This window comes from Peromyscus californicus, unplaced genomic scaffold, assembly GCF_007827085.1.
Source record: "Peromyscus californicus insignis strain IS unplaced genomic scaffold, ASM782708v3 Scaffold_1__1_contigs__length_55948999, whole genome shotgun sequence".
Lineage (NCBI taxonomy): Eukaryota > Metazoa > Chordata > Mammalia > Rodentia > Cricetidae > Peromyscus > Peromyscus californicus.
The window spans coordinates 51,753,543-51,777,460 of NW_026294492.1; the positions used below are offsets into that span (position 1 = coordinate 51,753,543).

General features: G+C 42.0%; 1 protein-coding gene across 1 annotated transcript in view; it reads right to left on the reverse strand.

Annotated features, from left to right (window-relative positions):
* The window catches only part of LOC128115848 (zinc finger protein 431-like), a 37,312-nt gene extending 21,212 nt beyond the window's left edge, over positions 1 to 16,100 (reverse strand). Inside the window, exon 1 of the mRNA XM_052746951.1 lies at positions 15,512 to 16,100. Coding sequence (XP_052602911.1) covers positions 15,512 to 15,514 — 3 coding nt within the window. The 5' untranslated portion in view covers positions 15,515 to 16,100. The remainder of the gene's footprint in view (positions 1 to 15,511) is intronic.
* Between the last annotated feature and the right edge of the window lie 7,818 nt (positions 16,101 to 23,918).

A 23,918-nucleotide genomic window follows, 5' to 3' on the forward strand; every position in this document is an offset into this window, starting at 1 on the left:
GTTTAGCTTTGATGCTGTTGGCAAGACCCCAGTGTCAGACCTCAAGGGCTAACCCAAGGGTTGCACGGTAAGTGTTTTAGCAAGATTTGGAGTTGGAGAGGAGTAGAAACTGGGTGTTCTCGGAAGTATTCTGGGGTGCCAGGAAAATACAAGCAACTATCTATCCTTTTTCACCTTCCAGGTCCAGAAGCCAGGAAGGATAAGGCTTAACTCTTGGTCATGTGGCTAATCAGGATGGGTGCAGATATGATTTTGGGCCAAGGGCCTCATGCGTGACGTCTGTAACCTCACCGAAACATGCAGAACCACTCAAACAGGCTTTGGGCAGTTCCATCATAGTAGTCCATGTCCTAAATTATGAACCACATTTTACTTGCCTTGAGTTTGACTGTATTTCCAAAACTGGTGAAGGAAGGGCTGTAGTAGTCGTACTAGGGGTGGAAGGCCCTCTGAGACTCAACATTTTCATTTACCCAACTGTACATGGCCTTAGAGGTGAAAGTTAGGTAGGAGGGGGCAACTGGCACTAGGTACTATGACACAAATAAACCTTGTTAATCAAAAACAAAACAAAACAAAAACCATGGGCTATATATAAATAAAGGAATTTAAATGATTAACTCAACACTGTGGTATTCTTAATCAAAAGTGGCCACAAGTAAAATCTGAACTGGTACCCACTTTCTTGTTATGTTAGAGTCATCAGAAGCTATTTCAAGGTTGGAACCTGGAACATTCCAGGATTAGATTTGTGTTTGGAAAACCCTAAGAATTGACTAGGAGTTGGAATGTGTCAAAAGTAAAACCAGACTCTGGGTAAAATGATTAAGACAGATCTTAGTATACTATTGACGTGGGGAAAAGAATCCACTGGGACTGATCTTGGCCTGAAATTGTAGAGGTGACTGACTAGGAGAACTGAGGGCATTATGTGGGTGTGAGAAGCAAGTAAAGTCAATGAAATGAAAATATATGAAAGGGTGGTTATCGGATGATAGGCTTGCTGTCCTCAGACCTGATCTTCCTACTCAGCTCCTGAAGGCTAGGAATTCTCACTTTGTTTGATCCCAGGACCCACATAGTGGAAAGAGATAACCAACTCACATAAGTTGTTATCTGGGATCCACACAGGAACCATGACATAGACATACCCATCTCCATACAAGCTAGTAAACAAATACATGTCATTTAAAAATTAAAATGTATCTAGATTCTCATAAAGAAAGCCACCAATCCCCTCTAACTTGGCAAGGATCCTGCCTCAGTTTCCTTCACCACTGCAGATATAGAAAGTGTGCTCCACATTACCCCCATCCCATCTTACACTTGAGCTTGTATGCTCCATACTCTCCCACCTCTACCTTACAATTTAGCTTGATTGTCATCTGCCTTGTTCAAGGCACCTAATTCCTGACATAGATACTCAAGAAAACAAAAATCTAGTTCATCAAGTAACATGTAGCTATTTCAGTGGTACTATTGGGTGGAACACTCCTCCTATTAGAGACCACTGTCTAATTGTATTGTGTTTACATCATCATAGGTAGTGTAAATATATTATTTTTTCCTGTGAAATACTCTTTAGATATATTTAAAATTTTGGTAAGTCAAACCAAAGGAGTATGACAGAATATTGCATGATAAAGCATTTTATTATTAATTTTGAATTTGCCCAAGTAATATGAGAGAGAGAAATTTGTGCGTTTATAGCCTTTGGTGTCAGAATTGATTTGCAATCCCAGTACTTGGAGGCTGAGACAGGAAGACTAAGTTCAAAGTCAGTCTAGGCTACATGGATGAAATAGTTACTGGGCAGCTTGAGCTACAAAGATACTTCAAAGCATATTTCTGAAAGACATGGGATCTTTTAAAAAGATAATAGTGGACCAGTGATTTGGCTTAGTGGGTACACATGCTTGGCATGCCAGTCCAATCCAGAGGACATGAGTTTGAACCCAGGTATACATGTGAAGGTGGAAGGAGAGAATAACTTCAGAACCTCCCAAACACATATGCCCTGATGCCTGACAGTGCTCCTGGAACTAGGGAGTAAGCTCAGTGCTATAAGCTCTAGCAGCCCCCTTGCCTCAGTCTCTCTTGCAGACCACAAGAATATATTATAGAGATTCAGCTGGATATTAAAGCTGTACCTAGAAATTTCAAGGTATTTTCCTAGAGGAAGCCATTATCATGGAATATTTGATGTTATTCAGTTTTTAATATTTCAGCTGTCTTCTGCTATGAAATTCTTGTGGGTCCATATACTACTAGACCATATTGGCAAACAGTGTAAGCTTCTCAGATGCTTATTCCTCTAGGTAATGAACTCCCCCACAGAGCCTAGGAGACAAACAGGCTGTAGATGGATAGCTTTGCTTCCTGTACACATGAAGCCTTCAGGCCTTGTGGCATTCCAGAGCTACTGACTCAGAACAAAGGAGGTTTTCGCATATCCAGGTGGAGTAATTCCTGGCCACACAGAATCACATGAATAGGAGAGAAAGAACAAGACAGTTTTTCTGTAAATGGTAGACAGAGCTGCATGGCCAGAGAGAAGACAGAGAAGCAGAGACTTTGTAGACAGTAAGGCAGATCTCTTGTAGAGTTTATCAGGGCCAGGAATAAGGAGCTAGGAGGGATAGATGGAGGACAAAGGAACAGAGGACGAAGATGAGACCAAGAGCATAAGGCTTAGTTATTATTCAGGCTATGAGGGGACAGAAAAAGTAGGTACAGAGAGAAACTGAGACTCTGGATGGAACTGAAGCTGTATAGATAGAATTATGGTGGCAGACGAATAAACAAGTTGGACAAAAGAGCTCTGTGTATCTAGATTCATTCCCCTGCTGTTGGCAGCATCTCTTCTGGGCCCCTGGGAAGGAAATTAAGAGGCTAGACCTCAAAATTCTGATAAGTCTCCCCAACTTCTGGAATGAGATGCATGCATTGGGAGACATCTGGCTGAAAAAAAATTATTAAGCTCCAGGGAATTGAAAACACTCACTCAACACAGAAAACTCCCTGCTACAGTATGGAAATTGCTCAAATCTACCAGTTGTTAGATTTCCTAGCCACTCTCCCAGCTACATGACCACACGTGTGCTGTCCAGTAGCCAGGTAAGATGCTTAGTTATCCCAGGGCCTTACATCCTACATAATCCATGTGCTGTGTAATCACATAATTTGAGCACAGCATGATCACGTAATCTATGCACATGCATGGCATATCTACATAAGCCCATATACACATGTGCAAGGGGAGTACCTATAGAAGCAGGTTCCACCTATTCCTTCCCTCTCTTTCTGCATGGTCATTCCATAGGCCTATGCACACCCCCTCTCTATTCCCTTAATAAACTCTTATAGGGGGTTTTGTTGTACCTCATGGCTTTTCTCGCACAGTAAACAGCACCACTTAATAAATGACATTGTGTCACCTAATAAATAACACCAGTTCCTTGGAAACTTTCAGGATTTTGGCAGAATGTAAGTGATAACCCATTTCTGCCTATTGACATTCAGTCTCTTTAGAAGATAGCTCTTCCTTCCAGTCCCTATTCCTTAAAGTCCCCTTCCTTCATAAAATCTGTCTTGGGCAAATGATCTCAGTGCACTGCCTGTGATTCAGTACAACTTTAATGAAGCCAAATACACTATCCATAGCTACATGTGCCATGACAGTAGTGATTCTGAGGAGGGAAGATGGGTCAGTAAGATAACACAAGCAGAGCATCCCAGGTGTCCTTGTAGAAGGACACAGTGTGGAGGGCCCCCCTGGACTTCCAAGTAAAGAAGAGATGCCTAACAGCTAAGGAGTGTTGCTGGAGCAAAAAAAGCCTATGCTGCTTCACTGATTGAGATGGAAACCACTTGAGGAAAAAGTGGGGAAGGAGCAGGTGGGAGAGGAACAGGTGGAGCAGGAGTAAGGCAGGAAGCACATGGGGGGAGCAGGTGGAGAGGGGAACAAGTGCAGTCTTGAGCACTGTGAGCTGAAGCAGACCCTTGATTTAGTTTTGGAATTGTGAATGTGGAGATGACAAGATGCCTCCAGCACACAGAGGCAAACAATCTCACTGCTAGGAAATAACCCAGCTAGAGAGAAATGGTCAACCGTTCTTACCAAGGCTTTCAGAAGAAAAGCCTGACCTATGTTGGCCCAGCAGGATAGGCTCTACTAAGGGTCCAGTATATACAAGATGGTCTAGCCACCATCTTGGCTGAGGTCAGAATAGGCAGGTCATGTGACCTCACCACCATCTTTACTGGTGGCAGCGTGAGCAAGGCACCCGGTGCTCACGTGCTCACGCCATTAGTATGGAAGGAGATTAGGGAATAGCCTCCTGCTGCACATTGTTTCACGAGTCGAGGAAAAGTCCTCTGGCTTTGTCCTGGAGTTCCTTCCTCCATAGCTGCTCGGGTAGGTAGAGGGAAGTCCAGTCAAGGTCTGCTGTTTGTTCTTCCATGACCACTTGCTCATGTGGATGGGACCCGAGACATATGCACCCCCCTCTGGGGCATCAGCGGAGCCACATGCTGGCTTGTTGGCCTGGCGGTCCTCAGCTGCAACTACTGCAGGTGGGGACGGCATGCTCCTGTGCTGGAATAGGGTAGCAGCATTAATGCTTAAGATCTTAAATTTCAGATTTTGACATTGGTACAATTCTGATACAAGTTCAGGATTTTAAAAAGTCCTTGGATAATCATTTCCTGATTTTCTACAATTTAGATCTCAATATTGATTGATAATGCTAATTTATCTAAAACTTTTATGTCCTTTTATATATTTCTCTCCCTCCTAGTTTCCCTTTTCCCAATTACTAAGACCATGGGCCAAGAGGTTCCAAATAAGTTCATAAATTTTAAATCTTGTATCTATCTAGTCTGCATCTGTTTCAGTAAGCTTCCATATGGCTAACTGACTTCAACCTGTGAAACATGGACCTGTTAAAGGCTCATGGTGGATCAGCCCAGCCAAATATAATCATTCCCTGCCTCTGCAGCTGGGTCAGATACTGACAAATACCCAACTGCCTGAGTCCTGAACACCTGAGCCCCAGTTCAGCTTGAAGTAGCTATGGAGAATACGTCGTCCTGTGCTCTCTGTTCCCAGGACAGGCTGGAGGAGTAGATTAGTAATAAAAAAAAAAAAAAAAAAAACCCTGGCATAGAGGACCAATTGGCTATCTAATGCCCATTGATATTTATTAATTAAAATGGTTCTGCAATAAGATAAGACACTTGACCTTCTTTATGCAGAACCAGGGAGATATTGTATGACCTTAAGAAATTATTTCTCACATTATTATTATTATTTTGGTTTTTTGAGACAGGGTTTCTCTGTATAGCTTTGTGTCTATCCTGGAACTCACTCTGTAGCCCAGGCTAGCCTCGAACTCACAGGGTTCCACCTGGCTCTGCCTCCTGAGTTCTGGGTTTAAAGGTGTGAGCCACCACCACCTGGCAAGAAATTATTTCTATATAAATCATTCATGATAGAGTTTCCAGTCCACCAAGAGGGTCTTTTTCCTTTTCTCAAAGGGTTCTTTTCTCAGAGTTGGGCTACACTCTGATTCACAAGCCCCCTTTTTCTTGTTCTCATTCGGCCTTGGGATCTTTCCCTGTCACTCTTCTTTGCCTTCTCAGGAGACAGCTTAAGAAATAATTATTTTTATATAAATCATCCAGGATTATAATCTGGCTGTATTCAAAGGTTAGCCCCCCTGTCCTTGCTAACTTCATTAAGCTGTAACTAACTGGGAAACCTGTATATTCAGATTTATGCTCTCAAAGTTATAAATACATCTAACAGATTTTGTTCCCCCTGTCCTCAAACACCTGTAGAGATCTGAGAATATGGCATTTAATATAAAAGCTTTTTATGGCAAAGAGACATGTATGTCAGCTCCTGGCAGCAGCATCCTGTATTGTTTCCAAGAAGATAGATGGCCGCAGAACCTTCACCTGGAAGCTTATGGCAAAGTTAGCCACATAGCGAAATGCTGAGATCCTGTCCAGACTGAATTATTGGAGTGATGGTGATCGGTTGTCCTCTCTGCCAAGATAAGTAAGATGACCTTCCCAAATTCCTACTCCACAAAAAAATCTGTCAGATCTTCTGGGCCTATCAGCTAAACAAATGCTTCCTTTGGGGCTTCTGCCCCTATCCCCACAATGACCACAGAGAGACTTGGAATTGCTGCCCACTTCTTAAATTTATCCTTCTCAGATCTGACAATGTTTGATGCCTAGGGTATATCAGTTTGACAGCCCCAATCCCAAGATTATAGATATATGCTCTCCAATTACAGACAGGTGTGCCCCATTCACAGACTTCATGGTACAGGAGAGACTGGTTTCAGATATAACTCCAGAGGTTTAAAGTTTTAATACTGATAAATGCAGCTTTGATAAACTGATAAAACGTCAAGTATAAACAGTCCTTAAGAGTCCTTAAATTTCTATGGATTTTCAACCCTTTTGCTATGATGTAAATCTATTCTAGCTGTCTTACAGATACCTACAGATTCCTGGGAAAAGTCTTGCTACTGCATAAAAAAATCTGGTCTGATAAAAACTAACCATCTCCTAAGACCATTTCTGACCCCACCTATTTTTTTAAGCATATTTTGCAGTTTCCCACCTCCTGCCTGGGCTGTCCAGATACGCCAGCCCCAGCACTAACTGGCAATAGCTCGGAGGATGCCAACCCTCAACCGAGGATGCCAACCCTCAACTGAGGATGCCAACTGAGATGGATGCACCCCCACCTCCAGAGAAATGGCAGATGTGATGGCTCCTACAATCCTGAAGAACACATCCCTCAGTTCACTTCTGGTACCACCTCTCCAGGACCAGGTGGGCAACTGCCCAGCAACTGGAACCTGGCTTTCCAAGATGCCCCAATGCAGGACATACCTACTCTCATGTCTCACTCATTAATGATAACAATCTATTTTTTTCTTCTAGTAACCTGCCCCCTCAGCACATTCAAAGGAACAGGTGCCTGAGATTTTCACAGTGACACAGCTCCCTCAAGGAATAGACACCTGAGATCTCCACAATGACACATAACTGGATTCTTCTTCACTCACACCTCCCACCATAAGTGGCTCCCTACTTTGCCCTTCGCCAGCTTGAAGAATAGCCTCAAGAATTCAGCACCCTTGTTCTCCTACTTGCTTTGATAACTCTCCTGTTCTTTATAATAATCAAAAACGGAGAAATGAGGGCTGGAGAAATGGCTCAGTGGTTAAGAGTACTGGCTGTTCTTCCAGAGGACCCGGGTTCAATTCCCAGCACCACATGGTAGCTTACAACTGTCTATAACTCCAGTTCTAGAGGATCCTATACCCTCACACAGACAAGATATCAATGCACATAAAATAAACAAATCATCAAAAATGGAGAAATGTTAATATTCTAACCTGCCCCTTGGGGCCACCCTGAGCCCTGATGTAAAAGCCTATTCTTAATGGGAAGCTCCTCCCCTTCCTTCTCCCCCTTTCTGTTTTCCTCCCATGAGGTGCATACCTCTCAAACCCCTTGCCCTTCTCTCTCTCTCTCTTTTCCTTTTTCTCTCCCCCATTTCCCCCTCCACCAAATAAAACTCTTCCCTGAGCACAGTCTGCATGGTATCTCTGGCTCTCACCCACAGTGGAGCAACTGGACTCTACCTGCCAGGACCTCCCACATACCTCTAGCTTACAATATCATAACAGAACCTACCAGCAACAAGGCCTTGAACTGACTGTTTATGAATCTGACTGTGAGATGGGATGTGCTGCTACTGTTCGGATAGTTAGTGAAGAAAGATCTGGACAGCACAGAGGGGCGTTTTTTTTTGTTTTTTTTTTTTGTCTTTTTGTTTTTGGGTTTTTTTGGCAAAGTGGAGGGAGGAGTGTCTGATTATCTTAGGGTTTCTATGGCTGCAATAAACACCATGACCAAAAGCAAAGTGGATAAGAAACAGTTTATTTGGCTTATGCTTCCACACCATAGTCCATCATTGAAGAAAGTCAGGACAGGAACTCAAGCAGGGCAGGATCCTTGAGGTAGGAACTGATGAAGGGGCCATGGAGGGTTGTTGCTGACTGGCTTGCTCTGTGTGATTTGCTCAGCCTGCTTTCTTATGGAACCAAGGATCACCAGTCTAGGGATGACACCACCCATAATGGGCTGGTCCCTCCCCATCAATGAAAAATTAAGAAAATGCCCTTACAGGCTTGTCTACAGCCTGATCTTCTGGAAGCATTTCCTCAGTTGAGTCTTCCTCCTCTTAGACGACTCTAGCTTGTGTCAAGCTGACATAAAACTCTCTAGCACAGTGATGATTTGCCTTAATTCGATTAAATGGGAACCTGGATGAGTGACCTCTAAATGGGGGAGAACAGAAAGGAGCTGCCAGAACCTAAGTCCTGCTGAATTTAACTCCTGGGGCTAGAGGAGTATCAATATATGTCTGCTTTAAGTACTTCTGCTTGATTAGGAAGTCAAGAGACTCTTCAAGAGACTTTTAAACAGTATATCAAGCTGACCAGGTGGCACATGCCTGTAATCCAAGCATCTTGACTAACGCAGGCTATACTGGAAGGTGCAGGATATCTGGGACAACAAAAAGGAATTCTGTCTCAAACAAGATGTTTCTGTAAGGTGCTATAATGGGACCCAGAGCTTTATATATGCTAGGTCAAGTGCTCTACATCTGACCTACATCCTCAGCACCCTGGTTTCCATGCTTGATGACTTAAGTATTCTTGCAGGCCGCAAGAATATATTATAGAGATTCAGCTGTGTATTAAAGCTATACTTTGACCGGCCAAGGGTCTGTCAAAAGGCAATCCATTTATTATGAATATTTGGTGTTATCCAGCCTTTAATATTTCAGCTGTCTTCTGCTATGAAATTCTTGCATGCCAAAATATTTCCAGACCATTTGGCTAACAGTTCAGCTCCCCAGACCTGCTGAACTTCTAGGTGACTAACTCCCCTGCTGGAGCCAGTACTTGGATAAGGTCATGTAGGCAAAGACAAGCTGTCGGGAGTCGCATAGCTTTATTTCTTGAGCAAATGAAGCTCAAACCATCTCCTCACCTTGAGGCCTAGTGGCTCTCCAGAGCAACTGACTGAGAATAAAACAGGTTTTTACATATCAAGGTGGAAGTTAGGGTAGAGGAACATTCCTGAGGAGGCAGAGAACCATGTGGCGAGGAAAAGAAGAGGCAGGCATTTTTCCGTAGAGCAGACTGAAAGCAGAGTGGACAGAGAGAAGAGAGGAAGACAGAGGTTTTGTAGACAGTAAGGCAGAACTCTTGTAGAGTCCATCAGTGCCAGGAATAGAGAGTAGTAGAAATGGAGAACAAGGAATCAGAGGACGATGACGAGGCTGGAGGCATAAGAGCTTAGTCGTTAGTGGGACTATGAGAGGGAACCGGATGGAACTGAAACTATGTAGACAGGATTTCAGACCAGAGAAATAAAGTAGATGGATAAAGAGTTTTAGTGCATCTAGAGTTATTCCTGCCCTGAATGCCTGATGGAGCTATAGCTGTATTGATAGAATTTTGTCTTAGAGGAATAGAGTTAACAGACATAAAAGCATAGTGTATGTAGATTTTTTTCCCTCAGATATCCCACACCAGATGAAGCAAAATCCTCAAGACACTGGGTATTCAATGAAGTATTGCACGTATTCACAAGCCCATTTGTAGGTATTCTTTTTTCATGGGTTATGACATCTTTTGTTGTTTTGTTGATGGGGCCAAGGTTTCCCTACGTAGGCCTGACTGGTCTGGAACTCTATGCCAACACTAGGTTAAACTTGCTTCCATCCTTCTGCCTCTGTGACCTGAGCCCTGGCTTTACACTTGTGCACCACCACACACAGCTGTTTTTGTTTTGGCAGAACATTGTCTCAAGTAGCCCAGTTGGCCTCAACATCAGTAAAGAGCTGAGGTTAGCCTTGCATTTCTTTTTCCCTGCCAAGTTATATGTTCCAGGTGGTGACAATTTAATAGTAAACACTGAGGCTAGGCATAATGGCATGGAATTTTAATATCAGCACTGGAGGACAAAACAACAGACACAGAGGAAATCCAGAGAATCATAAGGACATACTTTAAAACTATACTCAGCCAAATTAGAAAATCTAAAACAAATGGATAATTTTCCCTATAGGTACCACTTGCGAAAGTTAAATAAAGATCAGATAAATAACTTAAATAGACCTATAACCCCTAAGGAAATAGATTAAAAGTCTCACAATAAAGAAACTACCCAGGGCCAGACTGTTTTACCACAGAATTCTACCAGACTGTTAAAGAAGAGTTATTACCAATACTACTGTACTCAAATTATCCACAAAAATAAACTGAAAGAATATTGCCTGTCTTAGTTAGGGTTTCTATTGCTGCAACAAAACATCATGACCAAAAAGCAAGTTGGGGAGCAAAGGGTTTTATTTGGTTTACACTTCCATATTGCTGATCACTACCAAAGGAAGTCAGAACAGGAACTAAAACAGGGCAGGATCCTGGAGGCAGAAGCTGATGCAGAGGCCAAGGAAGGGTGCTAATTACTGACTTGCTTCCCCTGGCTAACTCAGCCTGCTTTCTCATAGAAACCACCAGCTTAGGAATGGCACCACCCACAGTGGACTGAGGCCTCCCCTAATGACCACTAATAGAAAGAAAGTCTTACAGCTGGATCTCATGAAGGCATTTCCTCAACTGAGGCTCCTTCCTCTCTGATGACTCTACCTTGTGTCAAGTTGACACACAAAACTAGCCAGTAGAGTACCAAATACATTTTATGAGGCCATTGTTACCGTGAAATCCAAACCACCTAAAGAACCAACAAAGAAAGAAAATTATAGACCAATTTCCCTTATGAACATAGATGTAAAACTTGTCAATAAAAGACCGAAAACAAAATCCAAGAACACATCAGAAAGATCATCCACCATGTAGGCTTCATCTAAGAGAAGCAGGGATGGGTTCATATACAAATATTAAGGAATATAATTTACCATATAAACAAAGAGAAAGGAAAAAATTTACATGATCATCTCATTAGATGAAGAAAAGGCCTTTGAAAAAATCCAACACCCCCTTCATGATAAAAGTCCTGCAGAGATAAGAGATACAAGGAACATTCCTAAATAAAATAAAGGCAGTTTCCAGCAAACCTACAGCCATCATCAAATTCAACAGAGAGAAACACAAAACTGTTCACCTAAAATCAGGAACAAGACAAGGTTGCCCACTCTCACCACCTCTATTCAATATAGAACTGGAAGTCTTAAATAAAGCAATAAGACAACTGAAGGAGATCAAGGGGATACAAAGTGGAAAGGAAGAAGTCAAAGTGTTTTTATGCAGATGATGCAATAGTATATGTAAGTAACCATAAAAATTCCACAGGGGAACTCCTAAAGCTGATAAACACTTTCAGCAAAGTGGCTGGATATACAATTAACTCACAAAAATCAGTAGTTCTCCTATGTACAAATGACAATAGAACTGAGGAAGAAAACAGGGAAAGAACACCTTTCAAAATAGCCTCAACTTATATAAAATATCTTGGGGTAAATGCTAACCAAGCCAGTGAATGACTTATATGATATAAACTTCAAGTCTTTGAAGAAAGAACCTGAAGAAGATATGAGAAAATAGAAAGACTTCCCATAGACATGAATCGGTAGGAATAACCTAATAAAAATGGCAATCCTACCAAAAGCAATCCACAGATTCAATGCAATCCCCATCAAAATCCCAACACAATTCTTTACAGACCCTGAAAAGACAATTCTCAACTTAAAATGGAAAAACAAAACACCCAGGATAGATAAAGCAATTCTGAATAAAAGAACTGCTAAAGGTCTCACCATTCCAGATTGCAAATTGTTCTACAAAGGTATAGTAATAAAAATTACATAGTATTAGCATAAAAACAGACACATCAATCAATCAAACTGAGACCCAGGCATAAACCCACACTCCTCTTGACACCTGGGTTTTGATAAAGATCTCAGAAATACACACTGGAGAAAAGACAGCTTCATCAACAAATGGTGCTGGTCAAACTGGGTGTCTTCGTGTAGAAGAATGCAAATTGATCTCTACTCATCATCCTGCACAGAACTCAAGTCCACATGTATAAGAGACTGTATGACTCTGCCCTGTGTAAACTGTTAGCTGCTGAGTGCTGAATGCTGAGACACAAGCCACAGCCAAACGCTCAGCGTCTCAATCCTCTTAGCAGAGTAAAGAGAGACAACTACGTTTGCACTTACCAACATGAGAGATTGCCCAATTGGAACTTCCAATGTTTCAAGATAAGATCTCCAAATTGTACACCCAACAATTTAGTTTTCCTTCATTCATATGGTATGAATTAATGCATACTGGGAAAGTACACAGAAAGGCACTCACCTTACCCACAATCAGAGCCTTCATTATAACACAGACACCTGCAGGACAATGACTTAAATAACCTCTAATCTAGCCTGTTTCCCCTGCAGTGTACATAATAAACTATTCTTTCTATTCTGGTCTCAATGGAGAAGATATGCTCCACACACAAATACTTTTTCCTGTTAGTGCAATGGACAGCCCACTCTGTGATTCAAATGTGTACTTTTAGGAGTGTGTGGAATTGAGAAGGTTGAGGCAGGAAGACAGCAGAGTCAATTCCCTATGGACCAAAACACTGGGACCAAGGCAAAGAGAGTCAACATAACAAACCTTGACTCAAACTATTTTTCTAGAAGCTTGAAGGTGCAACTGTTCTGGAATTAATATGCCTTCCTAATGAGAAATTGTGCCACACACTTAGAGATTAATTGAGAAGAGTCTCTTCAGTAGTTACACACCTCCAGCTCTACCTAACACACAAAAGAGGAGCTGGCCAGGAACAGATTTGCTAACTTATATACACCATAGGCTTATGCATTCCACATATGTTGTCAACCTGGAGGAATGCTGTTTACTGCCCTCTTGCTATCATGGCTTGCTCAGTTTGATTACTTATACACTTGGAATAAGAACCTGCCCAGGGTAGCACCACTACAGTGGGATGGACCCTACTACATAAATCAAGAAAACACCCTATAGATTTGCCAACAGGCCAGTCTGACTCTAACTTGTGTCAAGTTGACAAAATCTAACCAGCATACCTACCAAGTCATATTCCAAACCCCAAAGACAGATTGTTAAGCAAATCTCAACTCTCTTAACACTTGCTTTTCTGCTACAAGCCGCAAAAATATACAAAGTAGGATTTCAGCTGATTATGACAAAGCTAATACCTGGAAGAAGCCAAGGGTCTTCCAGAGGTCAAGCTGAAGCTCAAGGAGCCTTGGTGATATTTGGCTTTTGATTATCAGCCGTTTCCTGCTATGAGTTTCTTGTGTGCTATTGTAGCTTTCCCATCATTCATTGGGCACCATTTCCCCTCTACTAAAGGAATATTTAGATAACCTCATGCACTGACAGCTATGCACAGCCAGAACCCCAGTTCAAGCCTCCCTGTAATTATCTTCATTGGCAGCATCTGGCCAGGTCCATCCCCAGATGAAGGAAAGTACCTTATCAGAGATACCTCTGTACTCTCTAAGAACAGGCCTAAGCGTCCAGACTACCAGTTTGAGAAGGCCTAATGGATGTGTCAATTAAGCTTAAGTACCTTCTTTACCAAATCTTTCCTCCAGTTCCAGATCTCCCTATAACTATCACCAGAGGCATCTAGCTGTACACAGGTTGCCTAGCGACCAAGCACACTTTCCCCCACCCTGCAGAAAAACGGCAGATAGCTTGGACAGATAGGAGCCACAGGAAAAAAGAAGGCAGTTTTATTTCCCCTCATTGACCTAGCAACTTATAGATTCTTAACATTTTCTACCAATCACGTTGAAGATTATAGTTGAGCACATAAGATCCTGCTTCTTAGATATTACCCAAATTTGGCCTTTAGTTAATTCATTTCCCCATTAGTCACTTCCCTTTCGGGTTGCAAATGATAATTAATAATTACTGCCCCTCTTTGTGATTCTTATCACCCCTCCGTTTGACTCTGGAAGCCTGACTTTGCACTGTCAAGGGATTACTACTTGTAAGTGTATATATACTGGGACTCCCAGGGCACAGAAGGACAAAGAAGAAGATTTGGAAGAATAAATGACTGGACTAAGAGCTCTGTGTGCTGAGGTTCTATTTCCCAAAAACAGTCCTCACCGTTTGTAGTTTTCTCTCCTGAGCCCCTGGGATGTATAACATTAAAGCTAGTCCCTCTAATATTATACAAGACTTTTCGGCATATACTTGTGCACATACACACATAAACTGGTCAAGTTTAGGATTAGAAAGATGGCTCAGTGGTTACCACCACTTGTTGCTCTTGTAGAAGTCCCGGATTTGGTTCCCAACACTAATGGAGGATCTGATGCCTCCTTCTATCTTCTGTGAACACAAAACACACATGTGGTGAACATACATACATGCGAGCAAATCATTCATACACATGAAATAAAATACAGAAAAAATTAAAAACATATACCCTCATATTTTATGTCATCGGAGGTAAATAAGCCAGGAATACACAGAAATGTGAAAAATATCTGTAGCCAAAATTATAACTTTATAATTAAAAGAATTAAGGAACTGGATCAAAGGAGAGAAATTCCATGATTGTAGACAGGAAGCCTCAATATTATTTCAGTACAGAACTTGAGCTATAAATTCACCAACAGTCCAATACAAAGGTCTAACAATTTTTGCTATCAACAGAAAATTGATGAGAGAAGGTCATCATGAATGAAAAACTGGTCAACACAAGATTGAGTAAACAGCACACACAGTGACATGATCTGACTTCAAAACTCTTACAACTTCAAAACTCATACAACTGCAATAAAGACAGTACTACCTGGGAAACAATAAAGAAACCAACAGAGCATGAGAGCAAAGTTAGAAATAAAAAGCACAATTACTATAGAGTAAACCGTGTCACATTAGGCCAGGAAACCCAGTGAGTATGGCATGACTGACACACGTGAATGGATGGACTACCCTGGCATCCGCGTGCAAATGGGTTAATGACACAGACTTTATGCCCTGCAAAGAACTAACTGCAGACCGACCCTACACCTGAATGTTCAGGGCCAAGTGCAGAACTTCTAGAAGACGCTAGAGTGACCAGTGAGTGCTCTGTGAGGTAGCGAATTCGCCTTCTGTGGCGACGGTAAAAACAGCGCACGCGCGTGCACTGCATGGTGACGTCACAATAAGGAACTATTCACGCACAGTACTCATATCCCGGTGTTCTGTGCAGTCGCAGCTGCAGCCGCAGCCGCAGGTTGTTCAGAGGCCGCAGGATCCGGGAGTTGCAGGGACACCTCCAGGAACTCACGGACCTCATAGGGCACCGCCTCCGCCAGTTCCGCCGGTTCCCACAGCCCCGGGACCCCAAACCGGCTCCCGCGGGCCCTCCTGCGTGAGGACGGCGGCCCAGTGCTCACCATGGCGGATTCCGAACTGCCCAGCTCTCCTCACAGATCCCGGCAGCGGGTCACAGCGCAGCACTCGGAACCACAGAGCCTCCCTCAGTCTTGGAGCCGGCGAGCATGCAGCATGATGGACCGGAAATGCCCTCCCTTATTCTGACTAGCGGCCAAACTGGAAGCCCTGATTGGCTAGTGCGTCCTAAGTGACAGGTGCACCACCACCACCACCCCCCTTAGCGACGGTGTTTTGAAGGGACGCAGCACAGTGGTTCCCAGCTATGATGACCACTCCAAGTACAGAACTGTCCCAGGTCTGCAGAGATTGGTATGACAGCAGAACTTGCACCTGGAACTGGAAAGTCGTCCCTGCACCACTATTCATGCAATAAGTAGGCATTTCTTCTTCCTCCTGGGTACAGGTTATTATATCTCAAATCCACTACAAAGGCTGAGGTGCCTATTTAAGGTACTAAAGCAGACACTGACTGCCAAGTTCTCCCTGCATCCCTCAGTCTCTACCTGTTACAGGGTATGGCTTGCATCCCTACCCTACCCTGAACTAGTCCAGCACAGGGGCTGGACTGCCCTTCCCTATATAATCCAATCATTTTGGTTACCTGTTCTCTCTCTCCCTCCCTCCCTCCCTCCCTCCCTCCCTCCCTCCCTCCCTCCCTCTCTCTCTCCCTCCCTCCCTCCCTCCCTCCTCCTCTCTCTCTCTTTCGTTTTAAATTTCAAGTACTGGGAGTTGGTTTCAGGTCCTGGAGCATGCTAGGAAAGTCATCTGCACTGAGCTAACACCATAAGCACAGTTTGATTTTTATATAGCCTTGTTAAGTTGTCCAGACTAACCTTGAATTTGTTATTCTCACCCTTCAGCCTCCTAAATACCTAGGTTTGTGGGCAAATGCCTTTATGCTGAGATAAGTTTTATGGGTTTTACCCCAATTTAAAAAGATAGAGTGTTTAGGTGTTTGGGGGTGGGGGAGGAGAAGGGAATGGAGAGAGAAATAGAGAGGCAGAGACAGAGACAGGCAAAGACAGACTGCTGAGGGAGTGGAGTCAGGATGTAACTTTCAGGAGTTACTTTTCATCTATCATCATGTGTCCCAGGATTGCATTTAGGTAAACAGGTTTGCATGGCAAGCTCTTTTATACTGTGAGCCAAATCAGATCTTAAAATTGGTTCTTGTTAGAGGAATTGAAAGGATTAAACTGGGCAAGGTAGGTGCCTTTGGTGGGCACTGCCAAGGAATGGTGATAAGAGAACACAGCGTGTGTAACAGATCTAGTGTAAGAGGTTTGTTGAGATGGGGGGAAGGGGGGAGCAAAAGAGTGAAAGGCTGTCTCAGAGCAGCAGTGTGAGAGAGGCAGACAGGACAAACAAGAGAGCAAGAGAAGAGTAAGATAGCAGCAAGAGGAGCGAGTGAGTAGCTGTGGCTCACAGAAAGTTTTAAGGGGTGCTCATATCACACAGGGAAGTATGAAGTTTGCCTCAGCTAGCAGCAGGAGATGAAGAAGCCATTGCTGCTGCCACCACCAAGGCAGGCTTGTGGGAGCTAACAGGAGTGAAACAGGGAAAGGAAGAGACAGTGAATGACTAAGTTACTGTTAGATCACACACAAAAAAATGCCTTATACTACTGCAAATTGGGGTGATGATAGACAATGATAATGTACTTTTATGTTTCCAGAAGCTGCAGGAAAGCATTTGGGAAGTTGTCAGCAGAAAGAGACAAATGTTGAGATGATTGTGGCCTGATGTAAACATCAAATATGTTCACATGTTGAAATGTGACAAAGCTACTATTAATGTCCAGTTTGTATTAATTAAATTTAATTTTAATTAAAAAACTGACACTTCTTTGTATGTAAGATGAATGGTCCTTAGGGTGTGGAGTTATCACTCTAGTTTTCTCAGGTTTTCACTTAATTCTTAAAATATCCAGACTTAAAATATCCATCTCTAGGACCTAGGCCCTGGGACACAACCAGTCCCTGGGAACCCCTACTCATCACTGCCCCAGTTGCCAGCCAAATGGGAAGACACCTGTGAGCAGGCTCCCCCACCAAAACACCCCATTGGACCCGGCAATCTACAAGACCTACCCATCCTCCTGCAACCCAAGCAGCTTCCTGAGACACAGCATCCACCAGCTCTGATTGGACCAAGAGCCGGGATAGGACCAAGAGCAGCTCCCTGAGACACTGAATGCACCAGCTCCATTTAGACCAAGAGCTAAGATTGGGACCAGAGGGGTTTCCTGAGACACAGACACAGCAAGCACAGATTGGACCAAGATCAGCTCGCTTAGACACAGGCACATCTTCCACCTATTGGAGGAAGAGACGGGTGGACACCAATGCAAAAATGCATACAACAACATAAAGAGCAATATGGCATCACCAGAAACTAACACTTCTATAACAGCAAGACCTGAACAGCACAATGTAGAAGAAGCAGAAGAAAATGACTTTAAAACTAACTTCATGAAGATGATAGAGGTCTTTAAAGAAGAAATGAAACATTCCCTTAAAAATTGAGGAAGGGCAGTGGTGGCGCACGCCTTTAATCCCAACACTCGGGAGGCAGAGGCAGGCGGATCTCTGTGAGTTCGAGGCCAGCCTGGTCTACAAAGTGAGTTCCAGGAAAGGCGCAAAACTACACAGAGAAAGCCTGTCTTGAAAACCAAAACAAACAAACAAACAAAAAAAAAACCCAAAACAAAAATTGAGGAAAAGGCCAGGTGGTGGTGGCGCACGCCTTTAATCCCAGCATTCGGGAGGCAGAGCCAGGCGGATCTCTGTGAGTTTGAGGCCAGCCTGGGCTACAAAGTGAGTTCCAGGAAAGGCGCAAAGCTACACAGAGAAACCCTGTCTCGTAAAACCAAAAAAAAGAGAGAGAGAGAGAATTGAAATAGAAACAATGAAGAAGATGCAAACCAAGGGAATGATGAAAATAGAAATTCTAAGTAAATGGACAGGAACTACAGATGCAAGCATAACCAACAGAATATAATAGATGGAAAAGAGAATCTCTGGCGTAGAGGATACAATAGAGATAGATTCATCAGTCAAAGAAAACATCAAAGCCAAAAAGTCATAACAAAATGTCCAGGAAATCTGGGACACCATGAAAAGGCCAAACCTAAGAATAATAGGGAGAGTAGGAGGAGAAGAATACCAACTCAAAGGCACAGAAAATATATTCAACAAAATCATGGAAGAAAACTTTCCCAACTTAAAGAATGAAATACCTATGAAGATACAAGAAGCTTACAGAACACTGAATAGACTAGACCCCCCCAAAAAAAGTCCTCTCACCACATAATTAAACCACTAAACATACAGAATCAGCAAAGAATATTAAGAGCTGCAAGTAAAAAGGCCAAGTGACTTACAAAGGCAGACCCATCAGAAGAACACCAACTTCTGAACGGAGACTCTGAAAGACAAAAGGTCCTGGACAGATGGAATGTAGACACTAAGAGAACACAGATGCAAGCCCAGACTACTATACCCAGCAAAACTTTGAATCACCATAGACAGAGTTAACAAGACATTCCAAGAAAAAAACAGATTTAAACAATACCTATCCACAAATCCAGCCCTACAGAAAGAACAAGAAGGAAAACTTCAACCTAAGGAAGTCAGATGCACCCACGAAAACACAGGCAATAGATAACCCCACAGCAGCAAAACCCACAGAAGTGAAACACACACACTACTACCAAAAGATATCACTGGTCATTAATGTCCCTTAATATCAATGAATGCAATTCACCTGTAAAAAGACAGAGGCTAACAGAATGGATACAAAAACAGGATCCATCCTTCTGCTGCATGCAAGAAACACATCTCAACTTCAAAGACAGACACTACCTCAGAGTAAAAGACTGGGAAAAGACTTTCCAATCAAATGGACTTAAGAAGCAAGCTGGTATAACTATCCAAATATCTAACAAAATAGACTTCAAACTAGAATCAGTCAAAAAAGATGGAGAAGGACATTATATATTCATCACAGGAAAAATCCACCAAGATGAAATCTCAATTCTGAACATTTATGCCTCAAATACAAAGACATCCACACAGGTAAAATAAACATCGCTAAAGCTTAAATCACACATCAAACTCCACATATTACTAGTGAAAGACTTCAACTCCCCACTCTCACCAATGAACAGCTGTAGTGGGTAGCCATTCCAGCTTTGATCTGTAAGTTCCAACCCCCATTGAGGCTTCAGCAACTGTCACGCCTACAAGGTGGGGCCAAGGGAGGTGCCCAGAGACCCGAGATCTGGATGGGCCAGCACGCTCTCTGTTCCTGGACCCTAGACGGTGGAGGTTGACCGAGCAGAGCTCCAGACTGCGATACACCTTCCCCAGACCGCGCGACCTACCTATCCCTTCATTTGTAAGTTACCCACTAAATAAATCTTCCTTTTAACTACATGGAGTGGCCTTAATAATTTCACCAATAAACAGCTCTGCCAGACAGAAACTTAACAGAGAAATAAGGGAATTCACAGATGCCATGACTCAAGTGAACTTAATAGATATTTACAGAACATTCCACCCTAACACAAAAGAATAAAACTTCTTCTCAGCACCCCATGGAATCTTCTCTAAAATTGATCACATACTCGGTCAAAAAGAAAATCTCAACACATACAAAAAAAAACCCTGAAATAACCTCCTGTATTTTATCAGATCACCATGGCTTCAAGTTAGATTTCAACAACAACAAAAACTACAGAAAACCTACAATCACAAGGAAAATGAGTAATGCTCAACTGAATCACCAATGGGTCAAGGAAGAAATGAAGAAATTAAAGACTTCCTAGAATTCAATGAAAATGAATGTACTACATACCCAAACTCATGAGACACTATGAAAGCAGTACTAAGAGGAAAATTCATAGCACTAAATGCCCACATAAAAAGTTGGAGAAATCTCACACTAGAGACTTAACATCACATCTAAAAGCTCTAGAACAAAAAGAAGCAAACACACAGGAGTAATAGATGCCAAGAAATAATCAAATTGAGAGCTGAAATAAATAAGAGACAAAGAGAACAATACAAAGAATCAATGAAACAAACAGTTGGTTCTTTGAGAAAATAAACAAGATAGACAAGCCCTAACCAAAGGCAGAAAAAGAACATCCAACTTAACAAAATCAGAAATGAAAAGGGAGACATAACACTAGATAACAAGGAAATACAAAGAATCATCAGGTCGTACTTCAAGCACCTGTACTCCACAAATTGAAAAATGTAAAAGAAATGGGAAACTCCCTGGATAGGGATCACCTGCCAAAATTAAATCAAGACCAGATAAACAATTTAAAAAGACTTTAATCCTAATGAAATAGAAACAGGCATTAAAAGTGTCCCAACCAAAAAAGCACAGGACCAGATGGTGTCAGCACAGAATTCAGCCAAAATTTCAAATAAGAGCTAATATCAATACTTTTCAAATTGTTCCACATAATAGAAACAGAAGGAACATTGCCAAATTCTTTTCATGAGGCTACAGTTACCGTGATACCCAAACCACACAAAGATGCAACAAAGAGGATTACAGACCAATCTCCCTCATGACCATTGGTGCAAAAACGCTCAATAAAATACTAGCAAGCCGGGCGGTGGTGGCACACGCCTTTAATCCCAGCACTCGGGAGGCAGAGCCAGGCGGATCTCTGTGAGTTCGAGGCCAGCCTGGTCTCCAAAGCGAGTTCCAGGAAAGGCGCAAAGCTACACAGAGAAACCCTGTCTTGAAAAAAACAAAAAAAAACAAAAACAAAAAACAAAAAACAAAAACCAAAATACTAGCAAACTGAGTCCAAGAACACATCAAAGAAATTATCCAGCATGATAAAGTAAGCTTCATCCCAGATATGCAAAGATGGTTCAACATATGAAAATCTGTCAATGTAATACACCATATAAACAAATTGAAAGAAAAAAAAAACACATGATCATCTCATTAGATGCTGAAAAAGCCTTTGACAGAATCCAAAACCCCTTCATGAAAAAGGTCTTAGAGAGATCAGGAATACAAGGAAAATACCCAAACATAATAAAGACATTTTACAGGATGCCAACAGCCACCATCAAATTAAATGGAGAGAAACTCAAAGTGAATCTACTAAAATCAGGAACAAGACAAGGCTGTCCACTCTCCCCATATCTATTCCATATAGTACTTGAAGTTCTAGCTCTAACAATAAGGCAGCAAAAGGAGATCAAGGGGATACAAATTGGAAATGAAGAAGTCAAACTTTTGCTATTGCAGACAATATAGTATACATAAGTAACCCAAAAAAATTCTATCAGGGAACTCCTACAACTGATAATCACCTTCAGTAATGTGATGAGATACAAGATTAACTCAAAAAATCAATAGCTCTCCTATGTACAAATGATAAATGGGCTGACAAATCAGAGAAATATCACCATTTACAATAGCCACAAATAATACAAAATACTTTGGGGTAAGTTTAACTAAGCAAGTGAAAGACCTGTATGACAAGAAAAAAGAAATTGAAGAAAATATCAGGAAATGGAAAGATCTCCTACACTCATGGATAGGTAGGATTAACATAGTAAAAATGGCAATCTTACCAAAAGCAATCTACAGACTCAATGCAATCCCATCAAAATCTCAACACAATTATTCACAGACCTGGAAAGAACAATACTGAACTTCATATTGAAAAACAAAAAAATCAGAATGGCTAAAACAATCCTGTACAATAAAGCCACATCTGGAGGCATCACCTTCCCTGACCTCAAGCTCTACCATAGAGCTACAATAATTAAAACAGCTTGGTATTGGCATAAAAACTGACATGTGGATCAATGGAATTGAATTGAAGACCCTGACATTAATCCACACACCTATGAACACCTGATTTTTGACAAAGAAGCCAAAACTGCACAATGGTAAAAAGAAAGCATCTTCAACAAATGATGCTGGCATAACTGGATGTCAACATGTAGAAGGCTGCAAATAGATCCATGTCTATTACCATGCACAAAACTCAAGTCCAAGTGGGTCAAAGACCTCAATATAAAACCAGTTACATTGAGCTTGATAGAAGAGAAAGTAGGAAGTTATCTTGAATGCATTGGCACAGGAGACTACTTCCTAAATATAACACTAGTAGCACAGACACTGAGAGCAACAATTAATAAACAGGACCTCCTGAAACTGAGAAGCTTCTGTAAGGCAAAGGACATGGTCAATAAGACAAAATGACAGCCTACAGAATGGGAAAAGATCTTCACCAACCCCACATTTGACAGAGGGCTAATCTCCAAAATATATAAAGAATTTGAGAAACTAGACATCAACATAAAAAACAATCCAATTAAAAAATGGACTACAGATTGAAACAGAATTCTCAACAGAAGAATCTCAAATGGCCAAAAGACATTTAAGGAATTGCTCAACATCCTTAGTCATAAGAGAAATGCAAATCAAAATGACTCTGAGATACCATCTTACACTTGTCAGAATGGCTAAGATCAAAAACACTGATAACAGCTTATGTTGGAGAGGATGTGGAGCAAGGAGACTACTCTTCCACTATTGGTGTGAGTGCAAACTTGTACAGCCACTTGCAAATCAGTATGGCACTTTCTCAGAAAATTGGGAATCAATCTTCCTCAAGACCAAATGATACCACTCTTGGACATATACACAAGGAATGCTCAATCATACCACAAGACATATGCTCAACAATGTTCATAGCAGCATTATTCATAATAGCCAGTTTCTGGAAATAGTCTAGATGCCCTCAACTGAAGAATGGATTAAGAAAATGTGGTACATATACACAATGGAGTACTATTCAGCAGTAAAAAGCAATGACATCATGCAATTTGCAGGCAAATAGATGGAATTAGAAAATATCATCCTGAGTGAGGTAACCCAGACTCAGAAGGACAAACATGGTATGTACTCACTCAAGTGGATACTAGATGTAGAGCAAAGGATAACCAGACTATAACCCACAGTTCCAGAGAAGCTAGCTAACAAGGAGGACCCAAAGAGGGACACATGGATTGCCCTAGTTAGGGGAAATAGATGAGATTTCCATGAGTAAACTAGGGATGATGGGGGCCAATGGAGGGTAGGGGATGGAGGATGAGAACATAAGGGAACAGGATGGTCGAGCCGGAACGGGGATGGAGTGGGAGAACAATGAAAGAGATATCATGATAAAGGGAGACTTCATGGGGATAGGGAGAAACCAGGAGCTAAGGAAGTTCCCAGGAATCCATAAGGATGACCCCAGCTTAAACTACTAGCAATAGTGGTGGGGTGCTTGAACTGGCTTACTCTAGTAATCAGATTGGTGAATACCCTAACTATCATCACAGAGACTTTCTCCAGTAACTGGTGGAAGCAGAT